At 39.5% G+C, this 16,738-nt stretch overlaps 2 protein-coding genes across 2 annotated transcripts in view; both read left to right on the top strand.

Moving 5' to 3' along the window:
* The first annotated feature begins 662 nt into the window (after window positions 1-662).
* GPRC6A (G protein-coupled receptor, class C, group 6, member A) lies at window positions 663-11,783 on the top strand. The gene is made up of 6 exons (XM_010004851.1): window positions 663-856; window positions 2,401-2,704; window positions 4,033-4,860; window positions 7,539-7,751; window positions 9,187-9,310; window positions 10,663-11,783. Exons 1-6 carry the CDS (start codon window positions 663-665, stop codon window positions 11,781-11,783), a joined length of 2,784 nt encoding a protein of 927 aa, XP_010003153.1.
* A 2,802-nt stretch (window positions 11,784-14,585) lies between these two features.
* FAM162B (family with sequence similarity 162, member B) overlaps window positions 14,586-16,738 on the top strand; it is a 6,851-nt gene continuing 4,698 nt past the window's right edge. The window contains exons 1-2 of the mRNA XM_010005209.1: window positions 14,586-14,668; window positions 16,647-16,711. Coding sequence (XP_010003511.1) covers window positions 14,586-14,668; window positions 16,647-16,711 — 148 coding nt within the window. The remainder of the gene's footprint in view (window positions 14,669-16,646; window positions 16,712-16,738) is intronic.

The following is a 16,738-nucleotide window of genomic DNA, read 5'->3' as shown; positions in this document are numbered from 1 at the left end:
AACCTGATCCAAGGCCCACTGAGGTCTGCAGGCACTGTGTATGCATCAGAACCATGAATACAGCTTATCCAAACCAGTTTTATACAAAGATTTTTTAAAATTATAAGAAAACATTTTAGAGAAGAACAGTCTTTTGGTAGTTTTCAGGTGGGCTTTTTGGACCAGAATCTAACCCAAAGCATATTGTGGCAAGGGGGTCTTTTTGCAGTACTCTGGACCAGATCGTTAAAATATAGTTGCAGCAATATTACTACCATATTATATGATTGCTTCTTCTCACCCTGTACTCAGTTGGAAGGTATTCAAGACAAGCCCAAATTTATACCAAAAATATTTGCTATGTGTTTCAGATAAGGTCTAATAAACTTTGAACACAGCAGGGCAGATTTTATGTCTAAAATTTCCTTTTAAACTCACCTGTTTTCTCCCTCTTCCCTTTCACACCCCTATACCCTCACATTACATGTGACAGCATTGCTTTAGTGCCTTTGATAAAATAGCCTCAGCCAGGGAAGCAAATACAAGCACCTTGTGAAGTGTGACTAACTTTTGAGTGCAGCCCTTCTTCTTTGCTGCTGTTTATAGATGACATAGGAGCCCTGGTTGGCTCTGCAGCTCGCTTAATTTACTTAAAGCTAGTAGTGAGCAAATGAAATAGAAACATGGCATTCCTTTGCTTTTTGATCCCATGCTTTGTGATCAGCACTGGTATCGCTTTCTCTTGCCAGAATACTCATGACTTCGTGGGTGCCAGTTCTCCAGGGGACATTGTTCTTGGAGGCTTGTTTGCAGTTCATAGTGAAATGCTGCGTTCAGAAGAACATCCCATCATGCCAGTAATTCAGAACTGTGCTGGGTGAGTAATACTGGAAACTACATAAATAGCAAAGAAGAGAACACTGACACTGAGTGTATACTTCTCATATTAAGACCAGCAAAATCTATTTCACTTGCATTTCTCTAGTCTTTAAAAAGACCATCACATTAATTCTGCATAACATACAGAATAACAAAGTATGACAAACTTACAGTAAAATATACTGTGGCTGCCTGAGGAAGGGAATATTTGATCCTATGTCAGTCTTCACATATAAACAAATAGCTTTGGGGCTTGTGCTGAACATATTTAATGTGCAGAAATATTTAATTTCCATGTAAACACTAATTTGTTGTTTTAAGTCTGAAGTTCTTCACCATGCACTTGTTCATTATTTGATATGAAGTTGAATCTAAATGATTTGAACACAGACAAACTCTTCCATTCTATTTAAGTATGTCCCCAACCTCACAGAGCAGATCAGTTGTAATGTGTGATTGTACCTTGCTGATCAGTCTGTAATTATTATTATAATTACTGTAGTTACTACAATTTGTATTATAATTGTGTCATTATGTTACAGGATAGACTATACCAAAGATTAATGCTGTTGGCTCCAAATACTACTGTGCTTGAAATATCAATGTTTCTGGAAACAGTGCAAAGGAAACCTGGTGAAGAACTTTCTTTTAACTACAAACTAGAGCTTTCCAAGCCCAAGAATTCCAAATATGCCTTTTGTTCAGTTTTAATACAGGTGTAAATGCCCAAATTTTATTTGAATTTTACATGCAACTTAATCCCACACCTGACTCTAATAATCAGCTGGACACACAGGTATCCATCTGGATTTGTTTCAAAATTATGATGACACTGTTATTTTTGTCATTCTTCCATTATTTTTCTATGGAGTCATAAATTATCTCAGACTCATCTGAAGTTTAATTTAATTTGCAAGATCTGTAAAATTTAGAGAACCTTGCCTGAGGGGAGGAGGATTGGTTGCATTGCAGTTCTGGTTAAGGGTCTGTTACAATATCCACTGGAGGTAAGGGGAATAGCTATATGGACTTCATCAGGCTTAGAGAGGATTTTAAGAATGTCAGTGCAACTGCTAGAAGACTCAGCCTCTGACATATTTCCTTTTATTCTGAAGCATGTAGTCCTTTCGTTTCTCTGCTTCATGCTTATGGTGACAATAAATACATGTTTTAAAAGTTTATTGGACAGAATGAGTAAAATGAAACAGCCCCACTGGCTTTGACAGATGCTTCCTGAGGCTATCACTTGCAATTTTTCTTGTAACATGAAAATTTGGGGTTTAGTACCTGTTTTTTCAGGAAAACATTTTTATTCAGGTATATTTTAAATTTTGTCTTTATTTGGCTTAATGTCTCACTTATGTGGGACAAAAAAAGTATGATTTCTAATCTTTTTTTACACTAAACCCCACACAAATCACTCCAAACATACTAGCGATTATTTCTTTTCAAGTTCTAAGGGATATGCTCAAAACTGACTTTGCTTTGGCCTTGTTCCCAGCTATCTTTTTTCTAAAATAAAACTTCTGTGTTTCCTGGCAGCTTTGAAATTCAGATTTTTCTTCAGACACTGGCAATGATACATGCTATTGAAACAATCAACAATTCAACGCTGCTATCTGGAGTGACTCTGGGCTACGAAATTTATGACACATGTGCAGAAGTCACAAAAGCCATGGCATCTGCTCTGAGGTTTTTGTCTAAATTCAATTCTTCTGAGGATGTTGTAGAGTTCAAGTGTAACTACTCAGACTACATCCCAAGAATTAAGGCAGTCATTGGAGCCAGCTACTCGGAGGTGTCGATGGCAGTTTCAAGGCTGTTGGCTTTGCAGCTGATCCCACAGGTAGGTTTGAGGGAATTACTTTATCATGCTTAGAACACAGATGCAGCTCTGATGGTAGGGACTGTGAAAGCCACATGTCTGCTTACAGGGCAGGATCTGGCTCAACCTAAGGACATCAAGAGGGGTGTTACTCAACTCCAAACAGAGGACTAGATTCACTTGCCTAAACAAAGGTGTTAAGGGATATTTTATATCCGTTCCTATCCCCCTGTATTCAGCACTGGTGAGGATATTAAACTGTGTTTAGTTCTGGGCTCCTCACTACAAGAAAGACATTGAGGTGCTGCAGCGTATCCAGAGAAGGGCAATGAAGCTAGTGAAGGGTCTGGAGAACAAGTCTCATGAGGAGCAGCAGAGGGAACTGGGGTTGTTTAGCCTGGTGAAAAGGAGGCTGAAGGGAGGAGACCTTGGGCAGGTGAGTGGGGAAAAGAGGGAATACATCTTTATAGATCCACACTGCTCCTTCCCAAATCATTCTTCTCTCTTTCTGACCTCTCTAGGACTAGAACAGTCCCACACTTGCATTAAGGTTGCTGTGTATGTTTCTATTTTCACCATTGTAAAAGAGTTGGGGTCAGGGCCAGGAGCAACAAGAAAAAAAGGAGAACCCCTTGTTATGTATGAAATATAAGTGTATGAAAAAACCTCCTACAGACAAATAAAAAAGGATTAAAACTAAAGAGATTTATATAATTATGTTCCATTCACCTTTTCCTAGCTATATTCACAAGGAAAAGGTAATAAATCTTTTCTATGATGGAATCATAGCATTCTATTGTACTGTTTACTGTTAGTTTTTCTGTGAAATGCTCCTAACAGACTTAAGGAACCTTTTAAAATATATTAATTACATCTTGGAGAGAAAATATAGATATGAGTGAACCATACTAACCTACTCAGTGATAGAAAAATACTGTGAAATGTAAGGACACTATACATTTGAATAATAACTCAAAAAAGACTCAATGCTTCAAATGTTTTAAATACTGTTTTGAAGAGAATGTTGATGGTATCTGAACAGAAACAGATAACACAAAATCCTTATACCAGTATGACTGTTGTATCAATTTTTAAAGGTTTTCTTCCCTGCCTTTACCAAAGTAATTACGTTCACAAAGATGAAAACAGAGGAAGCTGAACTGGGCATGACTCTGCATCCAAATAGCAGGGTAAGGGAACTTGCTCCATTTGGCTCCACCTGCTGATATTCAGTTACAGGAGGAGGAAGTGTTGGATTAGGCTTGATGAAAGAGCAGTTGTGGCACTTTGGGCTCTCTTGACATCCCCTGCAGGAGACCGCTTCTGTAATTATTGTTCGCTCTTCCTAGGTCAGTCCTGTGTCATCAGCTGAAATCCTCAGTGACAAAATCCGGTTTCCTTCTTTCTTCAGGACTATCCCCAGTGATTTCCATCAGACAAGAGCAATGGCCCACTTGATTTCTGAGTCTGGATGGAACTGGATTGGAGTAATAGTCACCGATGATGACAATGGGCGCTTTGCTCTGGAGAGCTTTGGGGTCCAGGCCATGGCAAACAATGTTTGCATAGCTTTTAAAGAAATGCTGCCTGCCTATCTCTCTGACAACACCTTTCACACCAAAGTTGATCATGCCATTGAGAAGATCGTCAAGGAAACCAGAGTAAATGTTATTGTTGTCTTTATGAGACAGTTCCACGTGCTCAAACTATTTAAGAAGGCAATTGAGAAGAACGTAAATAAAATCTGGATTGCAAGTGATAACTGGTCAGCTGCAGTCAAAATCAGTACAATTCCAAATATCAGACAGCTAGGGACCATTGTGGGATTTGGATTTAAAAGCGGAGACTTCTCCACATTCCAAGATTTTCTTAGAAACCTTCGTGAAAAGCCAACTGACAACAACAAGTTTCTACATGAATATATTATGCTTTTGTCAGTCTGTGCACATCTGGAGTACCACGATTTTCAAACGTGCATTTCAAATCAGTCCCAGGATGATTTATTGCAAAATGCTGAAAATAAAAGTCAGCTCTGGAGAGATGATTTTTTGAATGCTAACATTGAACCAGGGTTTATCCACAGTACGATGCTTGCAGTCTATGCCATTGCTCATGCCATTAAAGAGCAATGCAAAGATAGAAATTGCAAGGATCCCTCTGCCTTCACTCCCTGGGAGGTATGATGTTCATTCTTCCAGGTCTCGTTCTCTCTGCAAAACTTTAATCTCATTTTTGCTCCCACACTTCTCAATTTGCAAGCTTGGTCCTTTTGCTAAATTACTTTTTCTTCCTGTTCCTGCCCTTCTTCACCAATTGAAATCACAGCTGATGTGCTAGAGCAGCAGCATTTAACTGGTGCAGCGCTGAGAACAAGAATCTAGTTCTGCCTCCCTTTGTAGGCCTATGGAGACATGGGAGCTCCTGGTTGTAAGCCATGGCTGTGCTCTGCTGTTGATAAGAACAATTATTGCATTTCACATGCAGTTGACTTATCAGCTGTTCAGCTACTAGTGGTTGGTCCTGTTGCTGCAAATCACTGTAATCTACGGCAATGAATGCCCTTGAGACATGGGGTTATTGCAGAAAAGGCGCATTCACCAAAGAGTTTTGGTTTTCCTGTTTCTGACCATTGTCTGTTTTGTCTGAATTTAAGTGTTTTCCTCTTTAATGAATCTTTACTTGAGACTGAAAATGCAGCAAATTGTTCTTCTGTCTGATGTTGATTTGGACTGAAGTGAGTGGTAGGAAAATTAGACACAATCTTTAAGATGGGTGAGGTACTTTTATCAACTCTACTGGGTGGGAAAGAGGAGAAAAAATCAGACAAGTAAACCTGACCTGACCTTTTACCCAAGAACCTGCTCAGGAGTATTCACTTTTACACACTTTTACTCCGAGGATTAAACAAAAGTTCATTTAAAAGTCAAACAACTTCTGAAGCACTCTGACTTGCTCTGACCTCTTATCCTAGGTCAGGGCAGGTCAAACCAAGATAGGGGATTTGAAAAAAATAAAACCGGTAACAATCAGATTCTTACATGCATTGGTAAATGCAAATGAGACAGATTCAGGACTGCTCTACAGGGGATGCAACTTTATGGAGCTCCATTTACATAATAATTAAATGATATCCCAAGCAACTCAACTTAAAAATACTGTTGAGAGGCTAAGAACTCATTAAGAAAATGGAAAGAGATAGTTATTCCTCTTGTGCTATTTTCATAATACATTTCCTTTATACTAAATTTAAACCCTCTGGAAATGGATATATATATTTATAAAGCTTAGGATGCAACTAATCCGTATCACGAATATCCACATAGAAAGAAATGACAGTCATTGGTGCTACAGATTTTCCAAAAACAGCCATCAGTTACATCAAAATGTTGCTAATTATTAGATCTTGCTGTCTGAAGCTCAAGATATATTCAGAAAGCTCTGATGTTCCCATATTGTTAGAGAAATTGGAAAAATGGAGAAGAGAAAGATTAAATTGCTATCCTGAGTGTATACAATATTAAAATTCCTATTCAGTTCCACACACCATCCAATTCAAATGCAATATTGATTACATGTACACTTCAGTTCTTCATGAACTGGTTGAGATACAGTTAGAGTATATGAACTCTCAAAAAAACTACGTTGTACATGAGAAATTGCCATTATATATACCAGATATGTTAAATACATACATTTAACAAAGCCTGTTGAAGAAAAATACTTGTCAGTGTGTTCATTAAATGCTACAAATATCACAAATGGATTCATATAAGAGCGTGTTTTCAAAGGGGTAGTTAATGTCAGCCTTTCGCTAAGATCTCCTGTTTTTTTCTTGTTATGAATCCCTTTGACAAAACAGTCATTAGTCCTGCAAAGGGATAAAGCCTTTAATAAACCTTAAGCAGCATCCAACTAAATGTATTAGATGGTTATTCAAGTATCTGGTTAAACAGATATTTGAATATTTGTTTAGACATATGTGGGGAAGAAAAGAAGAGTTTCCCACACATTTCCTTCAGTTAAGAAACCCGATAGCTAATGTTAGCCTTTCTGTGGTCTCATGAATTGGGAGAGGGTTATATGTGCCTTAACCTGTCCTCTCCTAGATTCACAAAGAGCTTTTTGATCTGGCTGTTTATGATGAGGGAGAAATTTCCCCCTGTTGAACAGCATGGGCTGCAATATGACTCTGGACACTTGCCTTATCAAACCATGCTTGTTTGAATATTTCTGACAGTCTGTCATATGTGGCCTTGCTGTTTATTGCCATTGATCACTTCACATGAGCAAACTGGCATGTATTATTTATTCATTTAACAGCTTTGAGTCTTGTCTTGCAATATAGAATATCAGTCAGAGTCACAGCTGAAAACAATATTAGATATTTCATGACATGCTAGAGGAGGTTCCTCTGGAAGCAAATATTGCCCAGATTCACTCAGGTGATAGTAAAGTAACAACAGGAGCATCCCTCATGGTCATTCTTTGTAATAAAGGAAAGTTCCCAAAGGCCATTAGTACTTGCAAGCAAAAATCTTTTATTTCCTATCATTTTACCAAAATTTCCAAAGCTGGAAAATAATACTAAAGTATTTGTGCACATTGCACAGAATTAAGAAATTATGGGGGTTTTATTGATAAATTTTTAACATCAAGGGGATTGTCAGAATATACTTTTTTTGTCAAACATCAAATTAAACGGTTATGAAGATGATTTTTAATTTTAAAATTTCTTTTACTCCTAGAAAGTAAAATTTCTTTTTAACTTGATATTATCATACAGATGTTAAACTGTTGAGTTAATTACCTTGACATGATATTGGTGTATGTTATTGTTCCTTATATTTATGTTCAGCTTCTTGAAGAAATAAAAAAAGTTACAGTGGTTGATAATGATAAAGAAATAAAGTTTGATGCCAATGGAGATATGAGCACCACTTACAATGTACTTCTTTGGAAAGAAATTGATGGACACATGGAAATCACCATTATGGCAGAATATGACCCAGGGAAAGGTGTTTTTATCTTTGAGGATGAGGAGAAAAGAGAAGAATTTCTGGATTTAAAGGTAACTTAATTTTCTGACAGAACATGTGAAATTTGTTTCATATGTTTTCTTCTTCCCTTCATTATTTGCAGCTGAAGTATGTGTCAGCTAGAAGTCTCTCTTGCCATTTCATATTCTCTTTTTAGAGCAAAGAATCCTCTCTGGGTTTATTCTACTACCTTCATGTACCCCAAGAAGCATGTTAGCCTTCAGGCAGACTCAGTGATTTGAAATTGAGTTACTTCTCCAGAATGCTCCTAGAAAGTTTCCTAAGATGAGAAAATCAGAAGTTATGTCTGTCCTCTGAATGCTATTCCAGAATCTTTAAAAGGTTTTTAAAATAATAATAAAAATACTGTGTATAAAAGCCCCTTCTCTTCTGTACAACCACCATTTATTTAATTTATATATTAAGACTCATAGCTATTGACTTTACTGTAAAAAACAAATAAATAAATAAATAAAAGTAGTTTTGTTAATTATTTGCTCCTGTTAGAGCTGTAGTCAATACAACTACAGGAGTCTGAGGTAGGTGGCACCACCTGGAGCCTTGGCACTGGCGTAGACAGGACTCTTGGGTGACCCTGGACAGTTCCATCTGGATGATTTGTTTTCTGTTCATGGATGGAGGTCTTGGTTTATTGTGCACCTCTGTGCTGCCAAATATTTCTCTCTTTTGAGATGGGGCAAAGCTACTTACTAGGTGGGCTGAATTTACATCTCAGTGTGTGGACTGAGCTGATAGAAAAGGCTGATGACAGCATAAATCCAAACGTTGTTCCTCCTTGAGGCACTGTGCAGGATGGCAAGGAAATGTGTCCATGTCCTTGTGAGCACCATTGTGGAGTGAGAAGAAATAGCAGTATCCCTCAGGACTGCTTCTCCATTTTGCAAAAAATTGTCTTTGGAAGGAGTAACTGAGCTCAGCCCTTGAGAGAAGGCCTGGGTGGCTCAGGGCTGAACTGCAGGAACATTGGAGCTGCAGTGCAGAGCACAAGCCCAGTTGTCTCCCCAGAGCCGAGGTGCTCTCTTGAGCAGCTCTCAAAGCCAAGGAGGGATTCAGGATCTCACCTGTGAAACAGCCCACTCAAATTCCCCATCAGATGTATGTGGGCTTTCTTTGGAATTGATCCTCAGCAATATAAATTCCAGGTTCAAAGGTGGACGAGATACTTTAATCTGTATTTTAAAGGTACAGATAATTCCACTGATTGGCATAATAAAACTATCAGGTCGATAATGACCATCCTGTCACTTGTTGACCATGTGGAGAAAATACAAGGGACATGGAGCCTACAATGCCTTTTTCAGTGATGTCTTCAGATTCCCTTAAAACATGTTAGATACAAAAAAAGAATGCAAACTGCAGAATTAATGGAGGTTTGTTTTAATGTTTCTTAGTAATAAGTTGTGTCTGACTTGATTCTTCTCTTTTTCTGGTCTCTGCACACTGCAGAAGGTTCAGTCAACATGTTCCCAGCACTGCAGGCCAGGACAGATGAAAAAGGTTACAGAAAGTCCACACACATGCTGCTATGAGTGTGTTTACTGCCCAGAAAACCATTACAGCAATCAAACAGGTAAGGAATTGTGATCCGAATAAAGGTTTACTTAGACGTCAATACAATTGTTTTGTTTAGGTATAATGTGCCTTGGCAACCTGGGGTATAACTTGGGAATGGGATTAAAATATTTGTTTAGGCTCAGTTTTCCATATATGAGTGTTCAGCCTATAAAACTTGGCTTAAGTGCTTTTTAGAAGACCAAACATAAAGCAATTTGATTTTCCAGTTGACTTGCATTATCCTTTGTTAGGGTGAAAACTCTGGCCAATTCATCAGTGAGACTGACTCTCATTATAACAGAGGCTTGCTTCCCTGTCTTTCTGCAGTACACTAAATCCATTAAGGAAGACATTTTTAATGGTGAGGGTGGTAAGACACTGGCACAGATTTGCCCAGAAAAGCTGTGGATGCCCCCTCCCCAGAGGTGTTCAAGGTCAGGTCGGATGGTGCCCTGAGCAACCTCTACTGGGAGGTGTCCCGGTCCATGCAGAGTAGTTTGGAATTAGCTGAGTTTTAAGGTTCCTTCCAACTATTCTACGAGTCGATGAAGCTCAATAGTTATGTATTTTGTTTACCAGCATATTTTGTCTTACGGGGGAGTACTGTGATTTTTTTTGTAACTGTACAGTAATATTTTCTGGTATTGAATATGATGTGCACTTTACTACTGGTTCATCTATATGCTTAAGCAAAAATTTGTAAAGGAGAAAATTTGATATGGAAGAGGGAGGTGGAATTAAGAAGTGTGGGGTACAATGTACTTCTGATATCCTGAGAGCAGAAGGAATTTAAATTTTATCATTTTTAATCAAATCATTGTGGCATTTCTCCATATCAGAGGGTAATAACTTTAAAGCAAAAGTAACCTTTCAAAGCATAATCTAAATAAATGTTTATTCTCGCTGTTGTATTTCAAAAGCTGTCTGCAAAGAGAATGTTGGGGGTTTTCTTGTCAAAATACACAAACAAAAGAGACACAGTTCCAATTTCTGTAAAGATAATCAATTTACTCCAGGGTGGTTGTTCAGGTTTCCATTAAAGTTTGCCTATCCAGAGCTCCGGCCAGGTCACGTATCCCCAGTCAACGGCGACCAAGTCAGTTTTAGGACCCTGGTCCTTGTCCCTTCCCTGCTCCTGGCTGCAGGCAACCCCTACTGCTCCTGCCACAGCCACAGCTGCCACCGCTGCCACCAAAGCCCTGCAGCTCCTCCACCTGGACGGCGAGGGCAACTCTAGGAAGAAATCAGCCCTGGTTATTCCCATTAGCACCCCTTCCCACATTCCTATTGTATCTCAAGCCTCGATAATCCGCTTTGCAGTTTATTTACTTCAGGTTTCTAAGTTATCTTCCTTTTTCCTGCTTTCAGATATGGACTACTGCTACCGATGCAACAACAAAACCTACTGGGCTCCCGTCAACAGCACCACATGCTACAGAAAGACAATCCATTTCCTCTCCTGGACGGACTGGTTTGCTATTTTCCTCCTCCTCCTCTCTGCTTTTGGGGTTGTGTTGGTTTTGTCAATTAGTGTGATATTTACTAAAAACTTGAACACACCAGTGGTGAAGGCATCTGGAGGTCTCACCGTTTGCTATGTTATTCTCTTCAGCCACTTCTTAATTTTTTTAAGCACTGTCTTCTTCATAGATGAACCCACAGAATTCAAATGTAAAATGAGGCAAGCCCTCTTTGGCATAAGTTTTACACTCTGCATTTCATGTATTTTAATAAAGTCACTAAAAATTTTACTAGCCTTCAGCTTTGATCCCAAGCTGCAGAATTTCCTGAAATGCGTCTATAAACCTGTTCCCATCGTGGTCACCTGCACTGGAGTTCAAGTTATCATTTGCACCTTCTGGCTAATATTTAGGACACCTTTTGTAAAGCAAAATTTCTCAATTCCAAGAGCAATAATTCTGGAGTGCTATGAGGGCTCTATTGTGGCTTTCGGAATTATGCTGGGCTATATTGCTGCCCTAGCTTTCATTTGCTTCATATTTGCCTTTAAAGGTAGGAAGTTACCAGAGAACTACAACGAAGCTAAATTCATCACCTTTGGCATGTTAATTTACTTCATAGCGTGGATTGTATTTATCCCTGTCTATGCAACTACATTTGGCAAATACCTGCCAGCTGTGGAAATCATCGTTGTTTTAATATCCAATTATGGAATTCTCTGCTGCACTTTTCTTCCAAAGTGCTATGTCATCATTTACAAGCAAGAAACAAACACCAAATCTGCCTTTCTCAAAATGGTTTACACATATTCCTCCAAGAGCGCAGGCAGTGTTGCTGTTAGTCAGATTTCTTTGGATTCAAAGTCTTCCAGCTTCCGAGCTACTGTCTCAGACTCGTGTAAATCTGAGAAAAACTCTGCAAATGGAAATTGCCATTTCCAAGCACCTGGGCAGAGACTAATAAAAGGAAAAGTTCTTCCTAAAAATACTGCAAGGACTATGACCAGGAAAAGAATCTCCAGCATATGACTGGCATTGTTAAAGTACTAGAAGATGTAAAGCCATCTTTGGGAGCCATTTCTCTTTCAAGTCTCTTTCCTTTTGGCATCCTGAAGGAGAGCAGGCCACATGAAATGCCTTCTCCTCTGGTATTTAAGCAGCTATCCATTACCAAATTTGTAAGGCTTTCCAGGCTCACAGAATCCAGCCCCTGATCCTGGGCACCAAGAGGTGCAGTCTCCTTCAGCAGCTCCCTTCCTTCCCCAGCTTGCTCACATAGAACTGCAGGAACCTGTTCCCCAGTCTCACTTCCCCAAGTGAGGCACAAGCATCAGGAAATTATTATTTCTTGCAGACATGTAGGCAGGAGCATATAGGTTTATCCCATGCTCCTTTGATGCCCAATTGTTTAAGGAGCTCTTCTCATCTGGCCCTGTTCTATTGATCAAAGAGAACCCTCTTCCATCCTTTGTTTGCTCGGATAAACAAGCTAAGTCCTTTCGTCTCCACTGTTAAGATAGGTTTTCCATTCTTCTGAGCATCCAAAAGTTACCCTTTTTTACACTGCAACAGTGAATCTTTTTTTTTCCTCCCCAAAACAGCCCACCTTATTCCAGATGAGTGCTGCAGTAACTTTTAAAGTCCCTTGCATTTACCAGGATTACAATAAACTAGCCACAATTCTATATAAAAATTAAAGAATATACCTGGATCTCTGTAGTTATACATATGTTCATCTACCTTTTTCCTTATACAGCAATACACTCATTCAGCTCATCCACCTCCTCTGATGCATGACAAGAGAGGACCCACTATGTTTGCCCCCAGGTGTCCTCTTAGTTGAGGATGTAGTGTCAATGTGTATTGTCAAACCTTATAAAGATTAATTGATTCCTCTCATTAGCATAAATAATGACCAGGAATAGCATGAGTGCATCCTAAGAATTTTTGCTCTTTTGATGCATATTTTAAAAATCTGATTTTCAACAAGAAAATGACAATGCACCATTCTGATACATAGGAATAGCACATGAATTAACTGATGTGAGCTGCACTGGATGAGTCTCTGCTCTGTAGCTCCATGAACATAACTATGCTGTGCTTTCTACAAGAGGCAAAAGGTATGTTCAGAGGAGGAATTTTTCTGCTGGGACCACAGTACCACAGAACGTTTTCAAACCTTTAAGAGCAGAGCTGTGTTGCCAGTCCAGGACTGTGAAGGATACTTTTCTGAGTTCCTAAACCCACGGCTTGAACCATAAAATTTTCCTCTTTTAATTTATGTGCTATGTGACCATCAAATAATGCTCATTTCTTGAGTTTTGTCCATGCTTCTGTTTAGATCTGAAATAAATAGAAGTTGTGGCAGGCCAAAATAAAATGTAGTACATGTGACCTTACACATACATATTGTATTATTGTTATGTAAAATAAATCTATTTTTCTATTATTTCTATTTATGTGTTGTAAACTGTATCTGTATGATTTTTTCCTACTTATATTTTGTAAAAAAACATATATAAATGTCATTTCAAGGGTGGACACGGGCAATGAAATTACTGTGACATGATGACTATGTATGAAATACATATCTGTGAAAACATTTTTAAAGTAATTTGAATAGCAAGGGTGCAATTTACATACATATTTAGGTAATTAGGTAAGTTCTATAACTGATCAGGAGAATTAAGATTTATGCACATGTTTAAATGATGAATGCTGTTCACACATCATTTGTTGCAAATACTGTTCTGAATATAAAATTATGTACAATAGGGTTAATATTCCCACAGTTTCGCTGCCAATGCAGCAAAAAGTCTCTCCTCAAAAGAGAGAAGCAAAGGTTAAATTGCACAACACCTGTCAGCACTAAACTAGGTTAGAAAAGGTAACTGTCTCAAACATTGCATCTGTATTTATTGTTTTCAGAAGTGTTGAGCATGTCAAGACTTGGAGGTGCAAGGGAAGGGGATGATTAAAGCCATATCATTATTTAAAATTGGGTTTGCTTTCTTAATTTCCTTATCTTTCCTCATTAACTTTGGTTTGGCCTTAAACAGTTACAATACACAAACCTATGCTGTGTTTCCACCCAGTAGACCTCAGTTTGCTTCTTACAAATATCCTTTAGATGGAAAGCTAAGAATGGTGGGGCATTCCCCTCTACAGGACAATGAGACAATGAGGAAAGAGTCTTGAGGAATAGGGAGTGGACATAACAGTATGAGCGTGTCTACAGAGCTGTCTTTAAGGAAAGACGTCGCATAAGGGAGGATTTCAAAGGAGTCCTGCATGCTATGTCTGCCTTTCCAGATACTCAGGTCTTCTGTGTAAATCACAGTCAACGGTGGCACGAGAGGGTGTAACAGATGTGCTAGCTAGACTTGGCAGAAAAAAAAAGAGACACTGTACCAGGTCGTATATGTCTTTAAATGCCTTGTCTGCAAGAAGCAAGTGAGCATATGTAAGTAGAACACAAAAGGATCATGTGATCCTATACTGAGGATAAAAAAAGCTGAAAAAAAGGGCTTTGTTATGCTAAAGCCAGCATTAGTATGCATCTCCTTGCCCAGAACTGTAAGCATTCCAGTGATCTAACCATTCCTGTTCCCAGGCACAGATATTAAATGAGCCTGAAACAGGTGTTCGTCCCCAAAGGACAGAAAAGGAATCACCTTCCCAAGTCAGAGGGAAGTCATAGCACAGTCTCCCTGGAACTGCAGCCCATGGATCAGACTGTCTGGGGGTGAAGGGGTTGGCTCTTCTTTCCAGCTCTTAGCACACTCCGGTCACTTACTTTGGAAAGACCCCGACACTTCTCAAAATGCTAACATGTATGTGCCCACCTGCAAGCTGTCCATCTCCAAGAGCAACAGGGAGGACACATGGTCCTCAAATACAGTTGCTGTCCCCAGGTGAGTAAAGTGTGAAAACACCAGTTGCTGAAGTTAGTGGGAGGCTGCTCTAATGTAACCACTATTTAACCTTTTGTGGTTTCATGTAATTTATTGTTAATGATGTTAAATTATGCATTCTGAAGCCTCTATCACATAGTGTACAGTATCTTTAGAGATAATTAAGACTATGAAGGCAACCAAGTTTTTTAAGTCCCAAGAAATAATTCCCTCAAGTTTTCAGTAGCTCTAGCTGGACAGATGCCTTTCAGCTGCCCATAATCTGTACAGAAGTTCTTTAGCGAGTGCTGGGAACCACTATTTGTGAGCTCTAGGCTTCCTCCCAGCAGCTGTTGGAACTGCAATGACTGAATGTGTGGGTCACCAGCACGACTCATAACGTAGATGTTGAGCAGTGCAGCCCAGCTGTGCTGACCCTTCCTGCCCTTCCCAGCTGTGTCTCCAGAGACAAGGAGCACTGCTTGACATTAGGCCACTCTGTTTGAGCAGGAAGAAGGCAAAGGAGCTACTGGCAGACTGTAATCCTGGTATCACCCTCCAGGTCATTTCTACTGATGTGTCTTCATCTCCCCAGCAACGTTCTGAAATAGGGCAGCGTTGCTCAGGGGAGAGGTGTGTGTATGCAAAGAGATGGATATTCCTCCTTTTTGTTATTTTTAGAAGGACATGAGAAACCCACAGTGGAGCTTTGATTCAGGGGGCCAGATTCTTCTTCTTTTTAGAGAATGGCTCATTTACAAATAGAAGGTTTGTTCTGAAATAGAATGTGGGAATTTCATTTTTTTTTAGTTAGTGTGACTTAAATGAATCGGAATGTCTTTGATGATTTACTGAATATGGCATTTTATTGTTTTAATAATAGAATCACAGAATCATAGAATGGTTTGGGTTGGAAGAGGCCTTGAAGAGTATCTAGATCCAACTGCCCTGCATAGACAAGGACACCTCCCACTAGACCAGGTTGCTCAAAGCCCCATCCAACCTGGCCTTGAACACTTCCAGAGAGAAGGCATCCACAATATCCCTGGGCAACCTGTTCCAGTGTCTCACCACCCTTACACTGAGGAATTTCTTCCTAATGTCTAACTTAAATATCTTCCAGCTTAAAGCCATTACCCCTTGTCTTATCATTACACACGACCTTATAAAAAACCCCTCCCCAGCTTTCCTGCAGACCTCTTTCAGGTACTGGAAGGCTGCTATAAGGTCTCCTCAGAGCCTTCTCTTCTCCAGGCTGAACAGCCCAATTCTCTCAGCCTGTCTTCGTAGGAGAGATGCTCTAACCCTCAGTTCATCTTTGTGGCCCTCCTCTGGACTCGCTCCAAGAACTCCATGTCTTGCCTGTGTTGAGGGCAGTACTCCAGGTGGGGTCTCATGGATGTGGAATACAGGGGCAGAAACATCTCCCCTGACCTATTGGCCACACTGCTTTTGATGCAGGCCAGGATAATGATTTTGGGGTGGAAACTGTACACGTGTGAATGCCAAAATATCAACATGGGACTTCTTACTGAATAGAAAGTGCTTTTTAAAATATCTTTCTGGAATGATATGTTATTCAAGCAGCATTTTAGAATACTTTTGATCTCAAGGATGCTAGAGCTCACTTATAGTGACAAATTTCTGATCTCCTCTACTCAGAAATTTGCTTTCAGGAAGAGCTGCTTATCTCTATCTCCGCTCCTGAAAATAGATAACTGAAGGTTATGGCTACAAACAGTCCCAGACTCCTCATTTTTGCTGTCACACTGAACACAGAACTTTAGCTGCTGCCAGACAGTTATCCATCCCTGGGGAATGGGGCTTCCTGTGTTCATCTGCAGGCGTTCTGGCAGTGGTTAACAGATGTTAAATCTTCCACCGTGTGGTGCCTCAGTGGAGACAGTGTGTTGCACTGGCACTGGTATTGTGCTGGCATGGGATGCAGATTACTGAATATGCATTCTGTGCTGACTTTTCTGATTTTATTTTCTTTAAGGACGTGTTTTTCCATTCAATATTTTCAACTGAAGCGAACAGAAACGCCTGTGGTGGCATCAGTACGTTGGAACCCCTTGGAAATGGTCAAAT

The sequence above is a fragment of the Chaetura pelagica genome, unplaced genomic scaffold, assembly GCF_000747805.2.
Source record: "Chaetura pelagica isolate M959 unplaced genomic scaffold, ChaPel_1.0 scaffold171, whole genome shotgun sequence".
In the NCBI taxonomy this organism is placed as follows: Eukaryota; Metazoa; Chordata; class Aves; order Apodiformes; family Apodidae; genus Chaetura; species Chaetura pelagica.
The sequence above is the reverse complement of the archived record's forward strand: the minus strand, read 5'-3'. Positions and strand labels throughout refer to the sequence as shown.

Coding starts and splice junctions, on each gene's coding strand:
- GPRC6A (XM_010004851.1), top strand. CDS start 663: ATGGCATTCCTTTGCTTTTTGATCCCATGCTTTGTGATCAGCACTGGT. Junction 857..2,400: donor GTAATTCAGAACTGTGCTGG/GTGAGTAATACT, acceptor GTTTCCTGGCAG/CTTTGAAATTCAGATTTTTC. Junction 2,705..4,032: donor CTTTGCAGCTGATCCCACAG/GTAGGTTTGAGG, acceptor CGCTCTTCCTAG/GTCAGTCCTGTGTCATCAGC.